The sequence below is a fragment of the Falco rusticolus genome, chromosome 9, assembly GCF_015220075.1.
Source record: "Falco rusticolus isolate bFalRus1 chromosome 9, bFalRus1.pri, whole genome shotgun sequence".
Taxonomy (NCBI): Eukaryota; Metazoa; Chordata; class Aves; order Falconiformes; family Falconidae; genus Falco; species Falco rusticolus.
Genome location: NC_051195.1, coordinates 40106198 through 40129251, shown reverse-complemented (window position 1 = coordinate 40129251; position 23054 = coordinate 40106198). Strand labels below are relative to the sequence as shown.

General features: G+C 47.1%; 3 protein-coding genes across 7 annotated transcripts; 1 reads left to right on the top strand and 2 right to left on the bottom strand.

Moving 5' to 3' along the window:
• Positions 1 to 2662: 2662 nt before the first annotated feature.
• LOC119154049 (torsin-1B-like) lies at positions 2663 to 9480 on the top strand. 5 transcript variants are annotated; one of them, XM_037401217.1, is made up of 5 exons: positions 2663 to 2904; positions 4681 to 4946; positions 6244 to 6419; positions 7423 to 7550; positions 7953 to 9480. In XM_037401217.1, exons 1-5 carry the CDS (start codon positions 2880 to 2882, stop codon positions 8225 to 8227), a joined length of 870 nt encoding a protein of 289 aa, XP_037257114.1. In that variant the 5' UTR covers positions 2663 to 2879; the 3' UTR covers positions 8228 to 9480. The 5 variants fall into 5 exon arrangements, 3 of the variants coding, with proteins under 3 accessions (XP_037257114.1, XP_037257113.1, XP_037257116.1); XR_005106301.1 differs by lacking the exons at positions 2663 to 2904; positions 7953 to 9480 and adding exons at positions 4159 to 4369; positions 6874 to 7071 and having other exon boundaries at positions 7423 to 7523; XR_005106302.1 differs by lacking the exons at positions 2663 to 2904; positions 7423 to 7550; positions 7953 to 9480 and adding exons at positions 4159 to 4369; positions 6874 to 7071; positions 7191 to 7416.
• Positions 9481 to 11146: 1666 nt separating this feature from the next.
• On the bottom strand, positions 11147 to 16986 carry LOC119154065 (torsin-1A-like). Its single transcript, XM_037401241.1, has 5 exons — positions 16733 to 16986; positions 16218 to 16483; positions 14355 to 14530; positions 14140 to 14267; positions 11147 to 13204 (listed from the first exon to the last, which is right to left on the bottom strand). Exons 1-5 carry the CDS (start codon positions 16944 to 16946, stop codon positions 12954 to 12956), a joined length of 1035 nt encoding a protein of 344 aa, XP_037257138.1. The 5' UTR covers positions 16947 to 16986; the 3' UTR covers positions 11147 to 12953.
• Positions 16987 to 18021: 1035 nt separating this feature from the next.
• C9H9orf78 (chromosome 9 C9orf78 homolog) lies at positions 18022 to 23039 on the bottom strand. The gene is made up of 9 exons (XM_037401224.1): positions 22879 to 23039; positions 22073 to 22132; positions 21404 to 21455; positions 21120 to 21190; positions 20824 to 20901; positions 20184 to 20381; positions 19573 to 19709; positions 18759 to 18857; positions 18022 to 18335 (listed from the first exon to the last, which is right to left on the bottom strand). The coding sequence occupies exons 1-9, from the start codon at positions 22959 to 22961 to the stop codon at positions 18244 to 18246; spliced, it is 870 nt and encodes a 289-aa protein (XP_037257121.1). The 5' UTR covers positions 22962 to 23039; the 3' UTR covers positions 18022 to 18243.
• Positions 23040 to 23054: the final 15 nt, after the last annotated feature.

Genomic DNA, 23054 nt, shown 5'->3' with positions numbered 1-23054 from the left:
TCTCTCCTCATCCTTGGCTTTAAGTATGCCATCTCTGCATCCTTTATCTCTGCAACACATTCACCCCATCTCCACTACCTCCCCTATCTACCACAATAGCTTTAGCACTCCAAATTACTCACTGCAAACACCCCATAACCTCCAGCTCGTACCACTGCTCCCCAGATCCCTGCCTTCCCTCTTTCTGTAATCCCCCTCCTTACCTCTCCTGCACCCTCACCTTCCCACCACACCACTTCCACTTCTGATCAACACTGCAAATCACAGATACTCCAAGCCAACTATTGCACACTGAACACTTTTTGAAAGTTCTCTGCTATAGATCTTCAGTACCTTCAGCTTGTGGCAGCTGATTCAAGATGATACGCTGCTGGCTGACCACCCCACACCCACACGCTGGTCTGGTCGGCAGGGCAGTGTGAATACATGATAGGATGTCAGTTCTGTGCCTAGGGCACAGGAGAACATTGAGACAGAAGAACAATGTGCTCATCAGCACAACACAACAGGCAACAAGATACTGCACTGTGGACTGCGTGTTGCAGTGTCTGTGCTCCACTTGGAGCTTCCAGACAGCTGTTCAAGGAAATTGCCATCAATGTCAGTCTCACCACCACTATTAGACATCTCAACCATGTCCAGGCCCAGCTTGAACCCATTTAACTTGTAAGGGATAATGAGATAACAGCATGACATGTTGCAGCTGAAGGTTATTTAAACACCCATCTGGTACCTGTTAGGCAGCATACATCCTATTGTTGTATAGGAAATATATGCTGCCTCTCTCCCACATAGAAAGGAGAAGATCTATAGATGTGTCCCATGTTACTCCTTCTTTTTGCATAGATGAGGTAATTCTCCTTTTCTTTGATGTTTCTAGCACATCACTTTGTGTTTTCTGTCTGTGTTTTGGGAGATGCTATCCTTTCCAGGCTGGTGAGACCCTGTGAAAGGACACATAACCACACTGAAAAATTTACCAGGGGACACCTCATTGCCCTCTTCAGACATCAGTCAGAAGATGCTTTGCACCATCCAGGTTTGAAAGGGTGAACCATAAATCATGAAACTGATTCACCCTTTGCAAGACACAACTTGGCACTATACTTTATCCCAGAGACATTTGGGGGTAACAGTCCATTTTGGCGCTCAAGGGACCACACTGTTTCTACGGAGGAATGGTGAAACATCTGCTGAAGCCTGTGAGGCAAGCAATGCAACCTGCTTGCACCTTTAATTCCAATGTAAAGACAAGAAAATCTGCAGATGCCAGCTGAACAGCTTCATTCCTTTATTCAAACTCTCCTTTGTAAGAGGATGACTTTGGCTGTTCTCAGTCCCCTGCTAGAATTGTCTCTGAGCCTCCTGCTCTCTGTGAACCCTCAGCAGCTATGAGGGCCAGGCTGCACGGTATCCCAAGAAATCACGTTTCATAACGCAAGTGGTCAGCTCTGCTGATTTATATTCCCCTTCTGTTTTTCTGAGGCACGACTTAGTTTTCTGCAAAAATTGTTCCAGCTTGTAAATCCTGGGCTAAAACCTGTGTCTGACACCCCCCCTGGTGTTCAGCACAGACCAATGCAGAGGGCCGGTGCATCAAGAAAACAGGGTGGACTGGAAAACTCCCAGCATTTTTCAGCGGTATTAAACCACCTTTGTAAAACGATCATTTGAATTGTTTCCAGGAGAGCTCTGACAGAGTCCAGGAAACATGGAAACCCTCATATGCCACTGCCAGTTCCTTCCTCTGGCCTCTATGCAGCCTCCGAGTTTCCCAATGGAGGGCTCACAGCCAGCAAGCCCGGCTCCTCAGGTGTTAGCTCCTTGGTGGGCAACACTGGGGCTTTGAGGACACCCCTCTGTAGGTAAGTCATCTGGGCAAACTGCCTTGGAATGACGAGCCAAGAGTCTAAGCTGTGCCCACCTCAAGACTCGACAGCAGCTGACAGCAAGGACTCCCTCAGCACAGGACGCAACGGGACTCTCCTCAGGTGCTCAGTAGTCAGCAGCACAGGGCACTCCTTTCAAGGAGGACATAAAATCTTGAGCATCTGTTTCAAATACTAAATAATGTTGCTCAGTGTTTTTCCAACCAGACTTTGAAAATAAAATGAGAATTACCTAAAGGTTTTTTTCACCTTTTTTTCGTTTACCAAAAAAAAAAAAAAAAAAGTGCTGAGAAAATGAAAGCTGCTTCAGTCTCTGTCCTTCTCCTTACACTTTTTTGGCAGGGGGTGTGTGTGTGTGATGAATATCTACTCTGAGAGCTTGGTTTTAATAAAGCAGCTTTCTGACATCTTCACTTCTGTGAGTTCTGTGAGCTTCAAACACTCCTACAGAAATCTTTGGGCTCTGTGATGCTAGGTGTACAACCCACCCTGAACCAAGCCCAAAACAAGCATTGTTATGTTCTTGGTTAATCACCAGACCAATTAGCACCTTGGTTAAGATGCAGTGATGTTCCAGTCCTGCTGCCCTCAGAGCTGGGATTGTTCCGATGAAACTCTTACCCTACCCGTGGGGCAATACCTTGTTCACAGCACTTTCAGTTCTCGAGGAGTGTGATAAGTCTGTTAACTCATTAACACCTCCAGCCTACAGGAGACTTGGCTTCCATCCTCTTGAACAGCCTCTGGCCCCTCGCTCCAGGAAGTTATTCTGCAGTTTCTGGTTTGCTTTCCTTTCCTGCTGAGCCAGGCTGGCTTTTAGTTCCTACCATGAAGCTCCTGAATGCTGCTGTATTCTTTATTCTTGTGCTCGCTTTGACACCAGCTTTGGACCCTCTCAGCACTTCAGCCTTTATGAGGAGTGCTGATGTCACCTGGCAGCTCCTCTGCCCTCACTCCTGACTCAAGCACAGTCTCCTGGAGGGCTGCAATATGAACGACATGCTGAACTTCTCAGGTAAGGCAGTGGCAAGGGCACCTTGAGCCAAGTTATCAGTGGGACCAGCTGGTGGTAAGGGCTTCCTTTTCAATGCCAGCTTCCTTTGGGGTGGTTGTGGAACCCATGGTGGCTCTAGAGGGCAAAGTCTGTACTAACACAATGCTGCTTATCCCACAAGGGGGTTGTGTACCCTGCTTCTCATGGCACTACTGGAGCATCTTCCTTGCTAGCGTCTTGGTTTATATTGGCAAAGGCAGGCAACATTCCGGAGGTGAATTCAAGGCTAAGAGCTAATGAAATAATCCCACATCTTCTTGAGATGGACACCCCCCAGTGGTATCCCACACCCCAGCCTGTAATACATCTCAAACGAGCAGCAGTTAGTGGTAGGTCTAGATTCAAAACATGCTGCTTCACTTCCCTGAGACAAGCAGGCTGACAATCCTCAGCAACTGGGGAAGAAAGCACTGTTTCACCCTGCCTGCTGGGAGCTAGTGCATGGTCTGAAAAAGAGCTACACAACCTTTTAACCATAAACTCCTGATCCTGCCACCTGGAAATCCCCTTCCCTTTATCATGGGATTGCAAATATTGCTTCATTTCAGAGCTGGGATGCAGATTTCGAAACAAATCCTCAACTCCTGGAGACCCGTGTGCCACCAGGTACTTCAGTATGTCACTTCCTACCAGCTCTGGATTCGGCTGCTTGCAAACAGGCTGTTTTCTAGTACTTGAGCCCCTGAAACACTTTTGAAAGAGATCTTGATACAGCAACAGAAGCACGTTTTCCTATAAATGCAAGATATGCTAGATGCCACAAACAGTTGACAAGCATTTAGCACATGCCGTGAACAAGCCCGCAAATACATTAGATCCCATCGCAGGACTTTACAGAAGGCAGCAGCCACACCGCCACTGGGACCTTTGCCTGTCGTACCAACCGCTTGTTTCCCATCAACGCCACCGAGTCTGATTCACCGCGCCGGCCGCGGCGGCCCCAGGAACGGCACGCGCGGCGGGGGAGGGCGGGGCGGGGCCAGGCGGGGGAGGGGCGGGACCGGGCCCAGCAGGCCGCGCCCCCTCGCCCCGTCGCACCTCGCTGCCCGAAGCTCTGAATGTGTCACGCCGCGCCCGCAGCGCCATCTCCCCGCCCCCCCGGGACGTCACGGCCCACCGACGCCATCAGCAGGGCAGCGATGCCGCCCGTGCCCTTCACAAAGATGGGAGCGGCGGCTACGGGTGGGGCGGGCGCTGCCGGCGGCGGGCGGAAGCGGGCCGGGTGCGGAGCCGCGCGGAGCCGCCATGCTGCGGGCGGCCGGGGCGCTGTGGCTGCTGCTGCCGGGGCTGGCGGCGCTGGAGCCGCTCAGCGTGGGCCTGGCCATCGGCGTCGCCTCGGCCATCACCGGCTACCTGTCCCACCCCAGATTCTACTGCCGCTACGTGGAGTGCTGCCCCAGCGGCGGGCAGCGGCTCAACGCCACCGGTACGGTGGGGCCGAGGGGTCGCCGGGCCGCGCTGGGCGCCCAGCCCTGCCCTGGAACTTGGCCGGGGCAGCGGCCACGCCGAGCTCGTCTGCTGCGCGGCCACTGGCCGACACCCGTTGGTGGCCATGCCGAGCTCGCCCGGTGTGTGACCAGTGACCGACATCCATCAGTGGCCATGCCAAGCTCGCCTGGTGCATGGCCACTGACGGGCATCCATCGGTGGCCATACCAAGCTCGCCTGCCTGGTGTGTGGCCAGTGACTGACACCCGTTGGTGGCCATGCGATGCTGATCTCTCCCTCTCCTTACAGCGCTGAAGGCGCAGCTGGATGCCAAACTCTTTGGGCAGCACCTGGCGAAGGACGTCGTGTTGAAGGCGGTGATGGGCTTCAGCAACAACCCTAGCCCCAAGAAGCCGCTGATGCTCTCGCTCCATGGCTGGGCTGGCACTGGCAAGAACTTCCTCAGCCAGATCCTGGCGGAGCACATCCACCCTGCCGGCCTGCGCAGCAAGTTCGTCCATCTCTTCTTGGCCACTCTGCACTTCCCCCACCACGATGAGCTCAAGCTCTACAAGGTGAGGAGGTGCACAGGGTCATTCTGTTACTCCCTGTCCTGAGACCTCCTAGCAGAGGAGGTCGGCTGTTTGTGCTGCACATGTCCCTCAGATACCTGGCAGCTGGAGCTGTACAGCAATGTGTTTCCAAAACTGGTGTTTAAGAGAGAGGGAGGGGGAAATACATACGGAAGGTGAAAGAGAACGGCACCAGAAAGCCAATAAATCCATAGTGAGAGTAATTTCCTAGCGCTGTCCTCTCACTGGTGCCATCTGCTGATTTCTGCGGTGCTTGCTGTTGGGAAAGAACTCCGTCCTTGAAACTGCGTGTACTGGCTGGCTGCGATGGAGGTAACTTTCCCCATAGCAGCCCCTGCAGTGCCATGTGTTGCATTTGTGGCTGAAACACTGTTGGTAATGCACCAATGTTTTGATTGTTATGAAACAGTGCTTGCATAGTCTCAGAGCTTGCTTCCCGCCGCCCCCTCCCCCCCAACAAATAAATTGGGTGGGCAAGAGGCTGGGAGGAGATACAGCCAGAACAGCTGACCCCAGTTGTCCAAAGGGATATGCTGTCATGCTCAGCAATAAAAACTGGGGTAGAAGGAGGAAAAAGTGGGGGGGCATTAGCTTCTGAGGTGGTTGTGGCTCTAATGCTGCCTGGGTTTTGGCCTGCATGTGTCAGGGTGTGAGTGATTCCCTTTGCTTGTGTTTTCTCTCTTTCCATCACCTATCAAACTGTCTTTATCTTGAACCATTATTTTTCTCACTTTTATTCTTTGTCCTCTCTCCCTGCTCCTGCTGGGGTGCTTGGCTGCTGGCCAGGTCAACCCATCATGCACTGTGCAATGAGAAAGTGTGGCCTGCTTGAGAGATTTTTCAAGTGCCTTCATTACTCGACATTGGAGAATTCTGATCATCTTATTTTAATGTTTGAAGGTACCTAAAACTGATGTACCGATAGATGTGGTTTCCGTATGAAAGACAGAACACTGATGCTTTTAAAATAAACAGGAAGTTTTCCCTTCTTCAAGACTTCCCATCTTAGCTTGGGTTTTGTGTCTTATCCATACACTAAGCAGAAAGATTTAGGAAGTCTTCTCTGTGAGCAGGAAAATAATTCACATTTAAATTCAGTGTCACATGTCAAAAGGATCAGTCACAGAGTTTATGGTCCTCTCTTCAGGAAAAAGTATAACCAGTGAGTATGAGATGCTGACATTTGAAAGGGTGTCCCTAGGGTCTGTCACATACAAGCATCTTGCAGTACATCCCAAAGAGACCTAGTTTTTCAGTGTTTTTCGACCTCTTATTCCAGGAGCAACTGCAGAACTGGATTCGGGGCAACGTCAGTGCCTGTCCTCACTCTGTCTTCATTTTTGATGAGATGGACAAAATGCATCCAGGTCTTATTGATGCCATCAAGCCATTCTTAGACTATTATGAGCAAGTTGATGGAGTGTCCTACAGGAAAGCCATCTTCATCTTCCTCAGGTCTGTAGCACCTATTTCAGTCATTTTGAGTTACTAAGATAAATCTGTGTTTATGATGATAATGATGTTCCTAAGGGACCTCATTCAAAAAACAGCAGAAGAACCACTCTGGAGTGAAGACCCTCTCTATAAAGACAGAGGGGAGCACTGTGAGCTCTTGTGTGACCTGTGGCTGTAGCGGAGCAGGTCTGATGCCATCCGGCAGACCACTGCAGTGGGCTGGGCTCACGAGCCTGGCCCAGAGCACAGATGGTGGTGGGGAAGTTATCTGGGATGGGTGCACTGCGTACTGGGTCTGGCTGGCATGGAGTTAACCATCCTCACAGCAGTCAGTTTGGTGCTATGTTCAGGATTTGTGGCTAAAACAGTGTTGATAACACACCAATGTTTTGTCTGTTTCTGGATGGTGCTTGCAAAGCCTCAAGGCTTTCTCTTTTTCCCATGCTGTTCCCAGCAAGTAGGCTGGGGTGGGCAAGAGGATGGCAGGACAAACAGCTGGGACAGCTGACCTGAACTGGCCAAGAGAGCATTCAAGACCTTGTCATGTCGTGCTCAACAATAAAAACTGGGGTAGCGAAAGAAGGGAGGATTTCAGCTTCCAAGGTGATGGTTCTTCAGAGACTGCCTGGACATTAGTCTTACTGTGGGGGTGGTGAGTGATTTTCTTAGCCTTCCTTGAGGTTTTTGTCTCCTCTTTTCATTACCTATTAAACTGTCTTTATATTGACCCACAAGTCTTTTCACTTTTGTTCTTCCTATTTTCTCCGTCAGTTCCGCTGAGGTGGGAGAGGATAAGCAAGCTCTGCGTAGGTGCTTGGCTGCTGGCTGGTGTCAACCCACCACACACTGATGGCTATTTAAAACACTGGAGACTTTCCCTAAATTTTGGCTTGCAGGATGCTGTTGACATCAAGAAGATAGCAATACATGTAACTGGCTAAAAAAGAAATTCTGGCTCAGTTGTGTTTGTATTCACTACTGGCCTTTTTTCTTTTATGAATAGCAATGCAGGTGGTGACTTAATTAATAAAGCGGCTCTGGACTTCTGGACAAATGGAAAGCGCAGGGAAGACATTCAGCTGAAAGACCTGGAGCCCATGCTATCTGTAGGAGTCTTCAATAACAAGAATAGTAAGTTGCTTTCCCCAGAAAATAGGAAATTCACTTTACTTTGTACCACAGGGTTCATCTCTGCAATCTGTACTGCAGCTTACCTTGACCCTGCCCTGCTTCTGTGCCTCACCTTCCTACAGTGCCCTGGCCCCATGCCCTTCTGTCCCTTCACTTTAGTGTCATGCCATCACAAGAGAATTTTCAGCACAGATCTTGCTCTGTGTGCCACTGATGGGTAGCAGTGGCAACTGGGGGGTACCATCAGTCTGATCCATCCAGCTAACTGGCATGCTGTTCTTCCCTGGGCAGTGGTTGAGACAAACCCCTTTGGGAATTCAGTCTGGCCTGTGGTCCTACCTTATGCAGGCTCAAGTGTAGAGAAATTCCTGCCTATGATTGTTCCTCCCCCAACTCCTCTAGGTGGACTGTGGCACAGCAGCCTCGTTGACAGGAACCTCGTTGACTACTTTGTCCCCTTCCTGCCCCTGGAGCACAAGCACGTGAAGATGTGTGTCAGGGCTGAAATGATATCCCGTGGCTATGCTGTCGATGAGAAGGTGGTTCAAGCAGTGGCTGATGAGATGACATTCTTCCCAAAAGAGCAGAAAATCTACTCTGATAAAGGCTGCAAGACTGTACAGGCTAAGCTGGATATTCACGAAGACATGATGAGAGATACAAAAGCCAAGGGTTAATTGCCCCTCAGGTCTCCAAAGCACTTTCAGAGCTTTTGGGAATCTGTGTATTTGCACTGAAGCATTTTTTACTATTGCAGGGAGTATGGTGAAAATACTAGTGAGATGAATACTAGTGAGCTGTGTGGGCTTTTTAACTTTTTTTTTTTTTAAGTTAACATCCCACTGTGCATCTCTAAACTGACTGGTATCCAAATGCATCCAAATGGTATCCAAAACTCTAGGTCTTCCTAAGCAGATGGACCCATCTGAGGCATATGACTATCACAACATGCTAGGCCAGTCTCCTGTTCTTAATCAGAACAGTCTCTCATGAGGATTTGACTGTTAGAGCTTCTCAGGCTAATCTGTGTGCAGGCTCCCAGGCCTGAAGTCTGCAAGATCTTTAGTAGTCCCTCCCAGCTACACCCAAGAGTCTAGGACTGGGTAATGCTACTCTCGCCTTGCTTGGAAGACATTTTCATGGCAGAAAGTTATTTTTAGTAGTGTATTTTTATACTGAAGTGTAAGCAGCAGTAATACAAAGCTCTTCCTAGAGTGCCACAGAGAAGGCAGTATGGGAAATGGGAGCAATCAACAATCCCACACCTTCTAGGCAAGTATGTTTTATAATAGCTTTTAACGTTAAATAATGGCTGTGTGGAAAGGTGAGCAATAGGAAGCTGCGAAGGATTTGAGTTAACCTTCACCCACTGGTAAGGCTGAGGTTTAAAACTGTTGCAAGCTTTAACTCTTTTGTACTCCATCACTTGCGGATCAGATAGCGTACTGCAAGACAGAAGTGCCTATCATTTAGTTGATTGTAGTGTGTTTTTTAAACTGCTGTGAGGGATTGGGCTGTTTTTGTGCTGCAGCATCCATTCCCTCACTTGTACTTAAACTTGCTTTAACATGTGATACAAACTTACAGGTCTCAACACTTACTACATTAATTCAAATTACAACAGAGATCTTAGCATTTATGTTAAAGTCTTAATTAAAAAGTGTCAATTACCTTTTACAGCCCCATCTGGATTTTGTCAAATGTTGGCAAACTGTTCATGCTGATGCAATCTCCAGAGCCAAATGTTAGCTAGCCATTAACCTTGGGACATTGGACTGCTGCTTTTCATGTTTTCCCTGTTAACTGACTTACTTGTAGGTATATACGCTGCATCCGGTTTCAGTTACTTCAAATATGAAATACTCGTGCAATTTCAAAACACTAAATACTGCTACCATACTGCAGTTGGAATAAATCTCAAATAATTTTTCTCTTTTGGTTTAATCATTTTCAGCTGTAGGAAAGCACTAATTTATGCAGTTTTCAATTGGCTCTACCACAGCTTTCTGTTAAGCTTCCTTTATTCTTAAAAATTTGTTCGTAACAATTGATAAGCAGGTTAAATAGCCTCTTGATATTAAAACATATTGAGTCATCCAACAGCACAGTAAGGAATTCAGCAGTTAAATACACCTCAGTAGAAACAAACACCTGTGAATAAGCTTTAAAGTCTCTGCCTGCCCTGCTTCATGGTTATTAGTGGGTATCTCTGACCACACTGCCAGGCACTGCAGGACAAGTAGGCCTCACGTTGCCTGTTTAGCCATTCCTCTGTGCACTGTGTCTGGAGAGCTGTCATTCAAGGCAGCACTTCACCTTTTCTTTAGGTAGCAACAGCTTTCATCGTATCTCTGTGGGCCAGAGCACCTGCAGCCTGTCTAGCACTGAAAGCAAGCCAGCGCGTAACGGCCGAATTCAAGGGAGGTACAGCTGCTGGCATCAACTCACACCTCACTGAACAGTCAGGTGTCCACGCTTGTGCACCATGGATTGTGCTATAATGATGCACAAGGAAACTAATTAACAAAGCATATATGGAAGTGTAAGCGGTCTCACTCATCAGGACTTTGTACTATGCCTGTGCTACTCTGCACACATGGCAGCTTGGCTGGTTGGCCCAGGGCATCAGGCAGACACATCTCTAGAGCTACGCTGCCTCTTTCTGTCAAGAGAAGAGCACTTTGCTGTATTTTAACCATAACCTCTCATTTTATAAGCACAGCATCAGATCTTGGAACATTCCCTGCAGGAAAAGGGTTGAATTGAAACAGCAGTTGCTTGTACTGGACTTTGGTAAGAACAAAATTCAGTCTCGGTGACTACTCAGCTACTTTCACCTGGCCCATGGACTGTTTCTCTAGGGATCAGACATTTCCCCCCCATTGGACATTTTCCTTTAACTTGTCTGATCCAGTTTTAAGTGGCCTGTTAAAAAGAGTAATGGCCAAAGTTACCCAGTCACAGCAAGAAAGAGAAGGTGAGGACCTCAGCTTTGAAACCATACAGCCTAAAGGGGAGGAATAATGACAGGACTGCAAGGATCAAATGTGGGAATTTCAGGCACACTTACTTCTTTTACCCAGATGGAGGTCTCCTAGCCAGGTGTCATGAAAATTAACTCTATCCCAGCCAAAACCCAGCATATCGGGTCTGCTTTCAAGAACAAAACAGATACTAAACAGAGGCACTCCCCACCCTTTGAACATCATTACTACACCCTCTAGAGCAGGGGTCCTCAAACTATGGCCCGCGGGCCAGATACGGCCCCCCAGGATCCTCGGTCCAGCCCCCGGTATTTACAGACACACACACCCCCCGCGGGGGTTGGGGGGGGTGGAAACCAAGCAGCCGCAGATGACTGCCTGCCACTTCATCGGCGCCGGCCTGCTGGTTAAAAAGTTTGAGGACCCCTGGTCTAGAGGAAGCTTCCATCCACCCTAAGCCATCTAGGGCTATGATACAATGAACTACTTGCTACGAATCTGTATCAAATCAAGTTATCAATGCTGCAATGGCACACAAAGCAGAACTATTTAAGGCTGGAGACCCACAATACTGCTTGGTTGAACTGTTTCTTTTGATGAGAAGGAACCAGATAGTAGTAAAAGTTTATTGTTTCCACGTCTTCTTTTTTCCATTAGCCAGTCATTTGCTATAATCAGGTCAAACACACAGATAAATACCCAAGTTCAAAGCACACATTTGTTGACAAACACTGGGACTGACAATTTGCATATTACAACTTCAGAGCAAAACTGGACAGCTGGGAGTCTTACTGGCCGTTTTTTTCTCCCCTTACGGAGAAAACTTCAAGATGCTGCCACTGAAAGTGTGGATGGCTTCAATCAGAGCCTGTAAGGTGTTCAGTCAGTGGTTATCACAGTGGGAGGAGGAGATGAGAAGGGTTTTAACTAGTCTCTAGAAGACAAGTTCATTCTTATGATACTGTTGAGCACATATGCATCTAGAAAGTCTGCCTCTACAAAAACCATGCGAGTGCATTTAGCACCAATGGTCTAGCAGTGCAGTTTCTACTGCAAACTTCATTTGTTTCTCTTTCAGCAGGTAGCAAAGAGTCACATCTCCCATATCTATTCCCTTTGAACTCAAGAAAGGAGATACTGATATTCAAGCACAGCTGAACACCTCACGCAGAACCTCAGTATGCTCTTCCTCAACAAGTAGCAAGTTTGTACAAAATTAACATCAAATCACTCAATGCAAAGAACACCAGAAGTTAGCTAAGAAACACACTTCCAATGAGAAAAGTTTATTTTGAATAGAAACTGGAGTGAAAAAAAGCCTCTGCAGTGCTCGCATTCAGAAACAAGTCTAACACTCTTTGCAGTAACTTCCATTGACAGATTTAACTTTTTTTTTTTTTTTTTTTTTACCAAATGCCTTTAGATCCATCTTCATCCCTGCCTCAGAGGCACACAGTATTGTGAGAAGATGAAAATGGGAAAACCCTGCAAGCCAGCCCCCGAATTCTACATGTAGGTGAAGAGGAGAAACCTCTTTTCCTTGGTGTAAAATTTAACCTGTACATGTTTCCTATTAGGTTACACCCATTCCATGAGGCTGACTCACCAGACAGCACACCTGAGCACACTCTCCCTCCCGAGATCACTCCTGGGAGAGCATGCTGTGGGCAACTGCATACTTAAAACCACCCAAAAAAGGAACCAACTACATGGATGTGGCAGTCAAGGACTTCAACTCACTTCCCTGTAATATGAAGTCCACTCCTCTGAACACTGTTGACACCAAAGAGTTTCATATTCTTGGTTTGACATGCAGAAGACCAAATTATACAACTGTTTCGAGAAAGATAATGGTACTGCATGATGTTGGATAGAAGACTCAGAATTTTTTTTTAATTACAGAATCCCCCCTTATCTTTACCAGAGCCAAGCTGTTCAAGGGAAAAAGACACATATTCTGCTTTTAATGCAGTGACAGGATTATTCCCACACAAGCCCAATGAAGGCTTTCACAGACATAGGAACTTTGATTAAAATTCTCAATATTGTCTAGGGATCATCCACATCAAACCAAAATCCAATTAAAATTGGGTCATAGTCTCAGTCCTTATGTACATGCCAACTGCCTGCCAATGGGTTCTGATGATCGACACATGATCCGAGAGGAGTCCTTGGCACTGTCAGACAGAGACCCCCGCATTCACAATGTGGTTTGTTCTTACTTGACAACACAAGGCTGAAGTACCTGGGAGTTGTGACTAGTGACAGAATAAAAATGCAGAGGCACTGCTGCTTATTTACACACCAGTTTTAAAATAATGTTCCTTCCTTTAAAAAGTGCTTAAAAATGAAATGTCCTGGGTTTGCCACTTTGTGATTAAGTTAAATTTGCTTCTTTGCAGGTTGTAGCAATAAAGTGTTAGAAGTCATAGTAATAATCCAGCTTTGCATCCACAGTTTTACATCCTTTATCTGAATAAATTCTCTCCTCTCTGGGGAAATAGGTCATCTCGTCAGCTATTCTGGTTAAAATGTCTTCATCCACAGCATAGCCACGTGATTCAATCTCAACCCTAACACACATCTTCACATGTTTGTATTCCAGAGGCAGGAAAGGAACAAAGTAGTCAATGAGATTTCTATCAATCAAGGTGCTGTGCCAAAATCCACCTACAAAGGGAAAGAGAAGGGTTTGTTACTACTCCTCTAGTTAACACTACTATGGGTTGAATGGGAACAAGAGGCATATCATAGCCCTCTGCTACCTACCAGTAAGAATTCACCTGTGTTTTTAGGGCCCTATAATGCACAAGTCAGTCCAAATACAAGCCCCTTCTCTTGGCACTTTCTGCATAAGTTTTGGACAGACACATAAATGTGGTCCATTGGAGCTGAATGACTGAATGCATTTAAGCATGGCTCCCCAGGTGCTAGTCTCATATATTCCCCTCCCTCAACTAGGCAAGAACAGATTTTCTATCTCACACCAGCTCTCTTGGCCCAGCTTCCTTGCTCATTTTTTTGGACCTTGCATCTCACGTTTCTAAAAAACTACAGTAATGATAATTATAATGCACAATTATGTTAAAACCCCTTTTCACCAGGAGTCCTGCGTGAGCAAACCTAGGAAGCACTGGACTGCCCACAGCAGGGCTGGCACGTCTGCTTGTTGCTCCTAAATAGCTGCCTGAAGGCTTTTAACAGACAGAGATATAGGCTAAGTGGGTTGGGGGCCAAGGAGGTGGCTTCCCCATAATAAAACATTTTATTGGTTAAAGGTTTTTCAGCTACCGCAATATCTAGCCTTACTGTCAGGATTTCTGTTTGCTTTCCCTTTAGCCCATTAGTATGTCAATAAATGCATAGTGTAGACTTCCCCCAACACGTGCAATCCAACAGACAGCAAACCCACTGGTAGCCAAGGTGTACACATTTCATCTCTAAATGCTGAATGACTGTAGGCCCCAAAACTGCATTGTGGCTCCTGGCTAGTAAAAATCGGAGGCCACATCAAGTAGAAAACATAGCTGTAAAAATGCAACAAAATGCAGCCCATCCCTTTGTGGAAATTTTACTACCTCAAAAACAATCGCAGTTTTACTCACTGTTTTTGTTATTGAAAACAGACACAGACAATGCATTTTGGATATCTGTGAGCTGTATATCTTCCCTTGTCCTCCCATTTCTCCAGAAGTCTAGTGCCACCTCTGTTATCTTTTCAGCTCCTGCATTGCTAAATAAAGGAAAAAGATTATAGCTCAAGGTAGTTTTGAAAGGCTTTGAGTGTACAGAACAACAAACCTGAGAAGCCTCCTCTTACCTGAGGAATATGAAGATGGCTTGTCGGTAAGACAAGCCATCCAGAAGCTCATAGTAGTCCAAGAATGGCTTAATGGAGTCAATGAGTCCTGCATGCATTTTATCCATTTCATCAAATATGAAGAGTGATCTGGGACAGATGCTCACATTTCCCCGAATCCACGACTGCAACTGATCCTGAGTGGCACACAAATAAAAGATGCTGAAAAGGTTTGTGTTGAAAGTCAGAAAATAGCACTTCTGCTTAATGACCTTTGTCCTGAAAGAGTGATTTTAATGGTGTCATTTTAATAGCTTTGGCTTCTTGACTAAAACATGGTTAAAAGCTGTAAATAAAACCTTTTACCAAAATCTCGTGCTGGTTCTGAAAAATTTAAAGACACCAAGAGACAGGATGGGACAAGCAGAAAATCTCCTCATGAGAAAGATATTCCTGTAAACATAACAAAAATGAAAGTGCACAGTAGGACAAGGGATGGGTACTACCAAGGAACAGCAACAAAAAGCAAAGCCCTGACAAGAGGATTAGACCAAAGTACTGCCAAAAGTAAACATCCTTAGGTGTCAAAGCTACAAACAGTACCAAATTTGCTACCTGAGCAGCACCAGAAATTGCACCTGCAGTCACTGGCAGAAGCAGAAACAGAATTCAGTTCTCACCCCGTGCTTTAATAATTCAGCAGTTAAAAGAAGACAATTACAAGCCCTTCTTAAACACAGTATTGTTCAGAAGGGCTAACAGATTCTTCCACTTAAGTTAAATTTAAGATCAATAAATGAAGTAACGAGGGGCGGGGGAGGGGTTGATCTGCTGGCCAATGAAAGAGAAGTAACTGTTCTGACCATTTCCAATGATTCATCATTTTTATATTCACTGTTACTTAGCCCCGAACTGCAGAGGCAGCACAGGAGTGGCATCAGGTGTATTGTGGGTAAGAAGCAATGGTTTCTCCTACTGCCTTGGGCAGCAAGTTTCCCAAACAAATTCACCTCAAATCAAAAAAGGATTAATTTTACTTTAAAACAACTCAGTTGCAAGAAGGAGAAAAGTAAGCTCTAAAAGAGGAAAGAGGCATTTCCTCTATTTAGAAATCAGGTTTGTAGACCATCCTGTTCCCATTTTTAACATATACAAACTGAATATAAACATTCAGTACTACAAGACAGTGGTTCTCATTCAAATTCTGCTGTTAACAAAGTCAGAACAAAAAAACTCGCAGAAAACATGCATCTGGGCTACCGCTCCACATGATAACCACCAGCCTACAGAACTGTGCTGACACTTAACAAACTGACAGATCAATTCTGAACACATTTATCTGTACCTTTCTGACAACAGAGTATTTTGTGATTTTATTTTACGGCTGGGAAATGGATGCACAGAAAAAACTAAATTACCTGCTCAGTGTGCATTAAAACTGGCAACTACACCCATGCCTCAGAGAGCAAGCTTCAGCTTGCCATGGTACCTGACACACTTGGAAGTCACTGGCTGGTTCCCCAGAGTCATGAACCATTAGTTTTTTGCAGCACCCACTAGCATACCACCTAACCACAGAAATCTGATGAATTGCAGCACCTGCTTACCCTTAAGTCAGTCACATCTCTTAAGCAAAGTGTTGTATGAAAATTAACCATTATTGTTCGTCCCTAAAGAGAGGCTCAACACATGCAAACAACTTTGGACTCATGGGAAACCCATGTTGATGGATGTTAGGATTTACAAGATTCCAAAGATGGCACAGGCTATATTTCACTGCATAAAATAACATCTAGGTTTCTAGTACTGATCAAGCCATAGCATTTGCAATTCACTGCAACAGAGCCGTGTCCCACTGCCACGGGTTCCATAGCACACTCTTACCTTGTAGAGATTGATGCTGTGAGCGTGAGGAAAATGTAAAGTTGCCACAAACTGATGGACATATTTACTTTTCAGACCTCTTTTATAAATGCTTTCTGCAACTATCTTACTGACAAAGTTTTTGCCTGTTCCAGTCCACCCGTGCAAGGACAGCGCAAGAGGCTTTTTGGTGTTGGTGTTGTTCAAGAAGCCCTTCACAGCCTTGACAACCACCTTGTTCACTAGGTGCTGCCCGAACAGCCTCCTGTCCAAGTTCTCCTGCAGAGCTGGAGAGAGAGACCCCACCGTCAGCAGCGACCGGCACGGGGTCGCACCGCCTGCTGCCCCCCTCCGAGGGCCCAGCACCCGCCCCGGCACAAAGGCTGACAGGCCCAGGCCAGGGGGCGAAGGGCTGGGCTGCAGCAGTGCCCCACGGGGAGGCCCCACGGGCCCGGCCCGGCTCCCGGGGCCTCTGCACCCCCAACCGCCCTCCTGCCACCTCCATAACGCCTCCTGAGCCCGCCCCGGCCCCGCACCGGCAGCGGCGCGCTGGTCCTGCCGCTGGAGACAGCACTCCCTGAAGTAGCAGTAGAGGCGCGGGTAGGAGATGAAGCCGGTGAGGGCCGAGGCGGCGGCGCCCGCGATCGCTAGCCCCAGGCTGATAGGCTCCACGGCGCTCACGGGCCTGAGGAGCAGCAGCAGCAGCACCAGCCCCCAGGCCACCCGCAGCGTGCCCCGCCGCAGCTTCATAGCCCGCCCGGCTCTGCCGCCGCACCGCCCCACCGCCCCCGCTTCCGCCCCGCACCGCCGCTTCCGCCGCCGCCATCTTGGGTGCGGGCAGAGGCGGGGCTGGCACGGAGGGCGGCGCTGCGGGACGGCCCCGCGCGGCGCGCCTGGGAGCCCTGCCTTCAGGCTCGGACGTTGTATGCGCGGTGCCGCGCTTGCTGCTACGCAGGGGGGATGCCATCCCCGACCTGCAAGGGGGCACAGGCTCAGAGACTTTTCTTTTTTAATTAAAAAAAAAAAAAAAAAAAAAAAAAAAGAGAGAGAGAGAGAGTAAAATCTGGGGCTCTCTCACCCCTCCCTGGAGTTTCCACTCCTGAGTGACCAGACATAGGTGCCTGCACAGCCATGGGACACCCTGGCCCTCATTACCACCAGCACCTGGAAACTGTTGATGTGTGTCCCAGAAGAAAAAATATCATTTAAAATCCCTCAAAACCACTTTTACTATTTTCAAGTTCCAAGCCCTCCTTCAAGCGCCCGCACATCACACCTCCAGGGAAGACATGGCCAACACCGGTGGTGGGGCCTCTGCCATCGGGACCTGGTCATAAGAGCTGAGAATGAGACTTTCCTCCAGTAGTTACAACCTGATCCAATGTTCTTCTTCGCAGCCAAAATAAATTGCAGTAAACTGCTACAGAATAAGTCTACAGGGAGAAAAAGATACAAACCAACACGGCACATGACAGCAAAGACCCAGTGACAGTTTATGCTGTTTCTCGTGCTGATAGCAGACCCAGTGAGGCAGCAGCAGGCGCAGCTCTGCAGCACTGGCCAGCCGGGTGCCGGAACTGCAGCACTGAACATGCTGCTGCAGCATTACTATACAGCAAAGACCCTTGGGAACAAACAAGAAGTCCCTTACAAAGTTACATTCAAGCAAACAGGCTTTAAACCTTCCCTTTATATTTGCAAGGCAAACAGCACTGCTGCTTTTAAAGGATCTTTTTTTTTTTTTTTTTCATATTTATGATGGTTAAAGAACGTTAAAAGCAACTTTGTCTTCTTGCCAAAAGAATGCCAACCATGAAAGCTCACATTTTTATAAATGAAGTTTTATAACTGAAAATATACAAGATTTTATTGACCGAAGAGTTCACAATCACCTGCAAACAGATTCACTACAAGATCACAAGGACAGCTTTGTAGGCTAACACCAGCACGTGAAGGTAGCAACTCTCCCCAACTTCACTTCAGGTCACTGACACAAAATCCTTTATTAGCGGAAAATGAGAATTGCAAAGACTTCAGTCCATGTTCATCAGTATCGCCTATTCATCTTCTTGAATTTCTCATAGTGATAATCATCTGTTGCTTTTTCATTGAGTGGACGTTTGCGATTTGGAGGAGACCCTTCAAAAGAAAGGTGAGGAAATACTATTTCCCTGTCCTTCCACAGGAGACGCTTCCTTAACTCCACCACTTCCCTTATACAGCCCCTCGCTATGTAAAATGCTATTGCTTTACCCGTCAGTGCTCCCCAGGGGTGCAACCCTTGCTATTCCAGCTTTCATCAAACCCTTGCCAGCCTGCTTTGGCAACATGTTTCAGTTGTGACCTTTGCTACTCCACCCTTGGGCATCTCTAAAGACATCCTCCATTGCGAGGGCTTCGGGTGTGACCTGACCTAGTAGCAGCACATCAAGTGTAACAGCCCCTCATGAACTTCAGACTGCCCTGTTTCCTCACTATCTCAGGAGCCAGATCATTTTTCAGTGTGAGACCCCTGAGGAGTTTCAGTGCCTCTCCTTACAACATTTCAGGTGAGGAACTTACGCTCGGGTTCTGGCCTCTCTGTATCCCCCACTCTCAGCGGACGGGGCTTTGGCTCTTCTTTGTTCCTTCGCACTGGTGCATTTAGCTCCTCATGATAAACTGAAAGAGGGAAAACATCAGATAAGGCAGACAGATGCATTTCTATGGCATTTGTTACAACTGATCTTTAGCAGAAACAATAGAACCCCAGAACAAGCATTCTTGTAATTGGGTTCTGTGGAGAATCAATACACACAAGATGTGCTACTGAAATTTGCTGTATCCCAGTTCCATCAGAAGTGGCCCCGAGACTCTTCATTTCCTTCAGAATACACAAACCTGACTCCAAATCACCCCTGTAAGAATGGTCAGACACACAGAAGGCTGCCTTTCCCCCAGATGGCTGTGGTATGAGAAGCTCTCCTGGAAATTAATTCCTGTCTCTGCTGGTCTACTAAGGTATATGTATTCTTGACCACCTGTCTGCTTTGGCAGCCTACAGAATGGATTCTCTCAATTATAAACCATCATTTATCATAGCTGACAAGGCAGGCATTTCAAGCACGCACTCAAGACACAACTTAAAAAGTCTTGTAATTTATGAGGTAGTGTCAGCTGGGAGTTCAAGAGCAGAAAGTCCAGCTATGAGTAGTATGTCCCTCTCCTTTCTGACAGATGGAAGAAGATGACCAGACCAGGTGGGGTCTATATGAACATCCCAGAACAAAGAATCAGACAGCTGCTTGTCTAATTTCTCCTGCATCAGACCCTGTCCCAACTGTTTTCTTCAGCAGAGGGGGTCACGCCTGGGTCAGGAGAGCCATGCAAGACTTACATCTGTTGTGCTGGACATAGTTAACAGCCATGTTGGTGGGAACAAAGGAAGTTTCGCTGTCTTTCTTTTTGTTCTGCTGCTCTGCCAGCAGTTTGGCCTTGGCCTCTTCTGTTGAGATGATGTTTTTTATTTTTGCGCTAGAGGAAAAACAAAGAAAAAAGTACCGATTCATATTTTAAAAGGGTAGTAGGCATAGAAATGCTAAGTGGATTTCAGTGATAGCAATAGCGCTGCTATGGTATTTGATGTGTTTTTTGAGAGAAGGGGCAGTGCTACAGAAACCAATGTTTTGTTTCAAATGTAAAAAAGAAGCTTGCATCTTTAATGCACCCTCTTTCAGTGCAGGGCATAACAGATCCTCCAGAAAGCTGCGAGATTCAAATCACAAAAATTGAGCCTTTTCCCAGAAGCCATATGATGGAGCTGCACTGGAGCCCTACCACTGTGTAGAACATGCTGTGCTACATACCGTGCTGATCCAGAACAAGGCTCAATCCCATCACAGAGCCAAACGGGGCCTGTAGAACCCAACCATGCCACTGCTCTGCCAATCAACAGTTGCTCATCCTGGCAATTCAAGCCATAACCAACAGGTTCTGTGAACCACATACTCAATTCCCAGATCCACTTCAGGAATGCCGCTCAGCATCTGGTTGGACAGCATCTCCTCAGTCTTCTTGGCAGAGGAGACACGAATGTTCTCTGGCAGCTCGTACAGAGAGTCCTCAGCATTCTTAAGTTTCACCTTCTGCTCCTCACTCTCCACAATTCCCTTTCTCTTCTTCAGCTCAGTCTCAATGTACTTCATCCTAAACAGCAGCACACGAGGGACAGAGCATTTAATTCTGTTTTCTGTACTGAAAACTGCACACAGAAAACTGAGCACAGCTGCATCGCTGCCCCAATAGCTCAGAGAAAGGAAAGAATAATCTCTCCAAAACAGCTCAGCTAACATCAATTGCAAGAAGCAATTGTTCAAGAAGTTACAGGGTTCTCCAAGCTCTTTCACAACCAGCAGGGAAGGCTCCCACTAGTATTTAGTGCCAAGCTAGCTGGTGGGCACCTCCCATCTTTGTCCATGATAAAAAGCCTCACATCTGGCAGCTCAGAGGTGAAAGAGCAAGTGAAAGTTTCAGAGAGAACTGGGAAGATATTCTGGGACTACTCAGAATCCAAGACAAAAAAAAAAATAATCGTGAGGGGACACAAACCCCGAATTCAACATCACAGACACAATGCAGCACAACTTACATGTCAGCATCTTCATCCCGCCTGTTGGTTTCAGCTGAGAAGGAAGTTCCCAAGTTTAGATCTTCCTCTTCATTAATCCTGAAGGGAAACCACAATGTTTACTGTTTTAGGTTGTTTTATTTTGTTTGTTTTGGGTTTATTTTGGATTTTACAAATAATTTGACAAGTTAGGGTAACAGCAAGTAGCCAAACTGCATTATGTTAAACTCTTCAAAGCAACACAACTGATTATGTCACCACTAGCTCTCACTGAGTACTAGTTCAGGGAGAGATCTTCAGAGTTCATATGCACCAACCTGTCCTTGCCTCTTTCTTTCAGCTTCTTCATGTCCACCATTCCCCCAGATTTTATCTTAAATGGGTCATCCTGTAAAATAAGAAATAACAAGAAAGCCTGAAGCTTCCCTCTAGTTCAATGCTACTCTCTGAAATCTGGATAAAACCAGAAAACATTTCAGTATTGAGCTATGACATCAGTCCTATCCCAGGCCAGACTTGCATGGTGATCGGCTGGACCACACTGATGGTTACAGATTCATTACATCTTAGTGCCGAGGTGATGAAAGTGTCTAACACTTACCACAAGTGTTGCTTCTTCTTGCAGCTTCTCTCCCACAAGCAGAGCTACAGCGCTGGTCAAGCAGATAAAGTAACATTAAGCAGAAGGAAACATACCAACAAGACTGAATTTGTTTGTCGTTCTCTAAATCTAGCAGATTTACACACTGTATTAACATTAAATTGTCAAATCTTTCTAATCCCCCCACATAGATAGAGGAACTAGTACTGTTTTGGGGAGATGAGAAGGTGAGCCACCACAATAAAGAACAAAGTTCACTGCTGGTGCACATTTCAACTAGCTCATCAGCTAATCAATGCCACTAGTTGAGGGGAGAGAGGAAAATTAGGATGGAGTAGGTGTGAAAGTGTCCAATTTAAATCATGTGTGCAGAACAGAAGTAATTTGGTGAAAATCCATGCCGTGGTAAATCCCAATCTTGATCTTTTTCTTCATGGCTAGGATACAGACCAGACTTTGCTCACTTAAACTGACACTGCACACCTGTATCAAAGCCTCCCTCTTTTCCATCTCAGACTTTAATGTAGAAGCTCCTCTACCATGGTTTTGCCACTATCTGACATGTAACAGTTTCTACTGAAAGGAGGCACGTGACAAGAGAGAAATCTACTGTTATACTACACTGTCGGGCAAAACACAACTTCACATCCTTGGTGCCACATCCCTTACCTCACCCCATTGGGTCGCTTTCTGAGGCTCTGAACTTCTTTGGCTTCCTCAACTTTTAACCTAAAGAAAAAACATTTGACTTAGGACTTGATGCTTTGGCTATAATTAACTAACTTAATTTGATTTTCTGCAGTTAACACGGAACCTTCCAGACAGACTTTGCCCTGAACTCCTGCATATCATTGTCCTCTTCTGTGGTTACAGATTAGACAGATTATTTTCTATTCTCCTTTCTTTAAGCAATTCCATTTATTTAAGCAATCACAAGAAAATCCCCATGGCGTCTGCTGCATACGTCCCTTCAAGATGCCTTGCCTCCACTGAGGAAAGCACCACGCAAACGCTGAAAGGCTTTAATAAGAAGCCAATATGGAAAGAACGACCCAAAGATCACCACGCTTAGTTTGCTAAGGCCTCCAGACAATATCCTACCCACAATAAAACAGACGGTCACTGAGCAATACGGGTTCATGCCGGGCACCTTTACCACTCCGCCCCCCCCCCCCCCGCGCCCGGAGGGCTCCGCTCGGGCGGCGGCGCCAGGTGCGGCGGTGGGACGTCACACCGGCAGACAGCGTAAATCCGCAATGTGACGCCACGGCGCGGCGATGCAATGGTGTGACGCGACGAAGTCGTAGCAAAAGGATGCAACGGACGGCGTGACGCAACGCAATGCTGGAACGCTGAAGCATCACGTGACGAGATGACGACACGGCACGATGGCGCGACACGGGCGGACATAGCGCCGCCGGGCGAATGCGGGGCCGGGCACGCCCAGCCGGGCTCTCCGCCGGCTCCCGACCCACCTGACCTCCTCAGCGACCTGCTCGTCCTCCTCCTCCTCCTCGGAGTCCTCCCTCCGCCGGCGGAAGGACTTCTTGGCCGGCATGGCGTCGGCTGCTGCGCCGTCGCGACTCTGCCCCCCCGCCCCAGCCGCGCTGGGCGCGTCGCGCCGCGATGACGCCACAGCGCCGCGACGAAG

Excerpts from the sequence above, each read along its gene's own strand:
- LOC119154049 (XM_037401216.1), top strand. The coding sequence starts at position 4,189 with ATGCTGCGGGCGGCCGGGGCGCTGTGGCTGCTGCTGCCGGGGCTGGCG. Across the intron at positions 4,947-6,243 it reads ATGAGCTCAAGCTCTACAAG|GAGCAACTGCAGAACTGGAT; the intron begins GTGAGGAGGTGC and ends CTCTTATTCCAG. Across the intron at positions 6,420-7,422 it reads GCCATCTTCATCTTCCTCAG|CAATGCAGGTGGTGACTTAA; the intron begins GTCTGTAGCACC and ends TTTTATGAATAG.
- C9H9orf78 (XM_037401224.1), bottom strand. The coding sequence starts at position 22,961 with ATGCCGGCCAAGAAGTCCTTCCGCCGGCGGAGGGAGGACTCCGAGGAG. Across the intron at positions 21,191-21,403 it reads AAGAAGAAGCAACACTTGTG|GATGACCCATTTAAGATAAA; the intron begins GTAAGTGTTAGA and ends CTTATTTTACAG. Across the intron at positions 20,902-21,119 it reads AAAGAAAGAGGCAAGGACAG|GATTAATGAAGAGGAAGATC; the intron begins GTTGGTGCATAT and ends GTTTCCCTTCAG.
- LOC119154065 (XM_037401241.1), bottom strand. The coding sequence starts at position 16,946 with ATGAAGCTGCGGCGGGGCACGCTGCGGGTGGCCTGGGGGCTGGTGCTG. Across the intron at positions 16,484-16,732 it reads GGACCAGCGCGCCGCTGCCG|CTCTGCAGGAGAACTTGGAC; the intron begins GTGCGGGGCCGG and ends CTCTCTCTCCAG. Across the intron at positions 13,205-14,139 it reads TGTTTTCAATAACAAAAACA|GTGGATTTTGGCACAGCACC; the intron begins GTGAGTAAAACT and ends TTCCCTTTGTAG.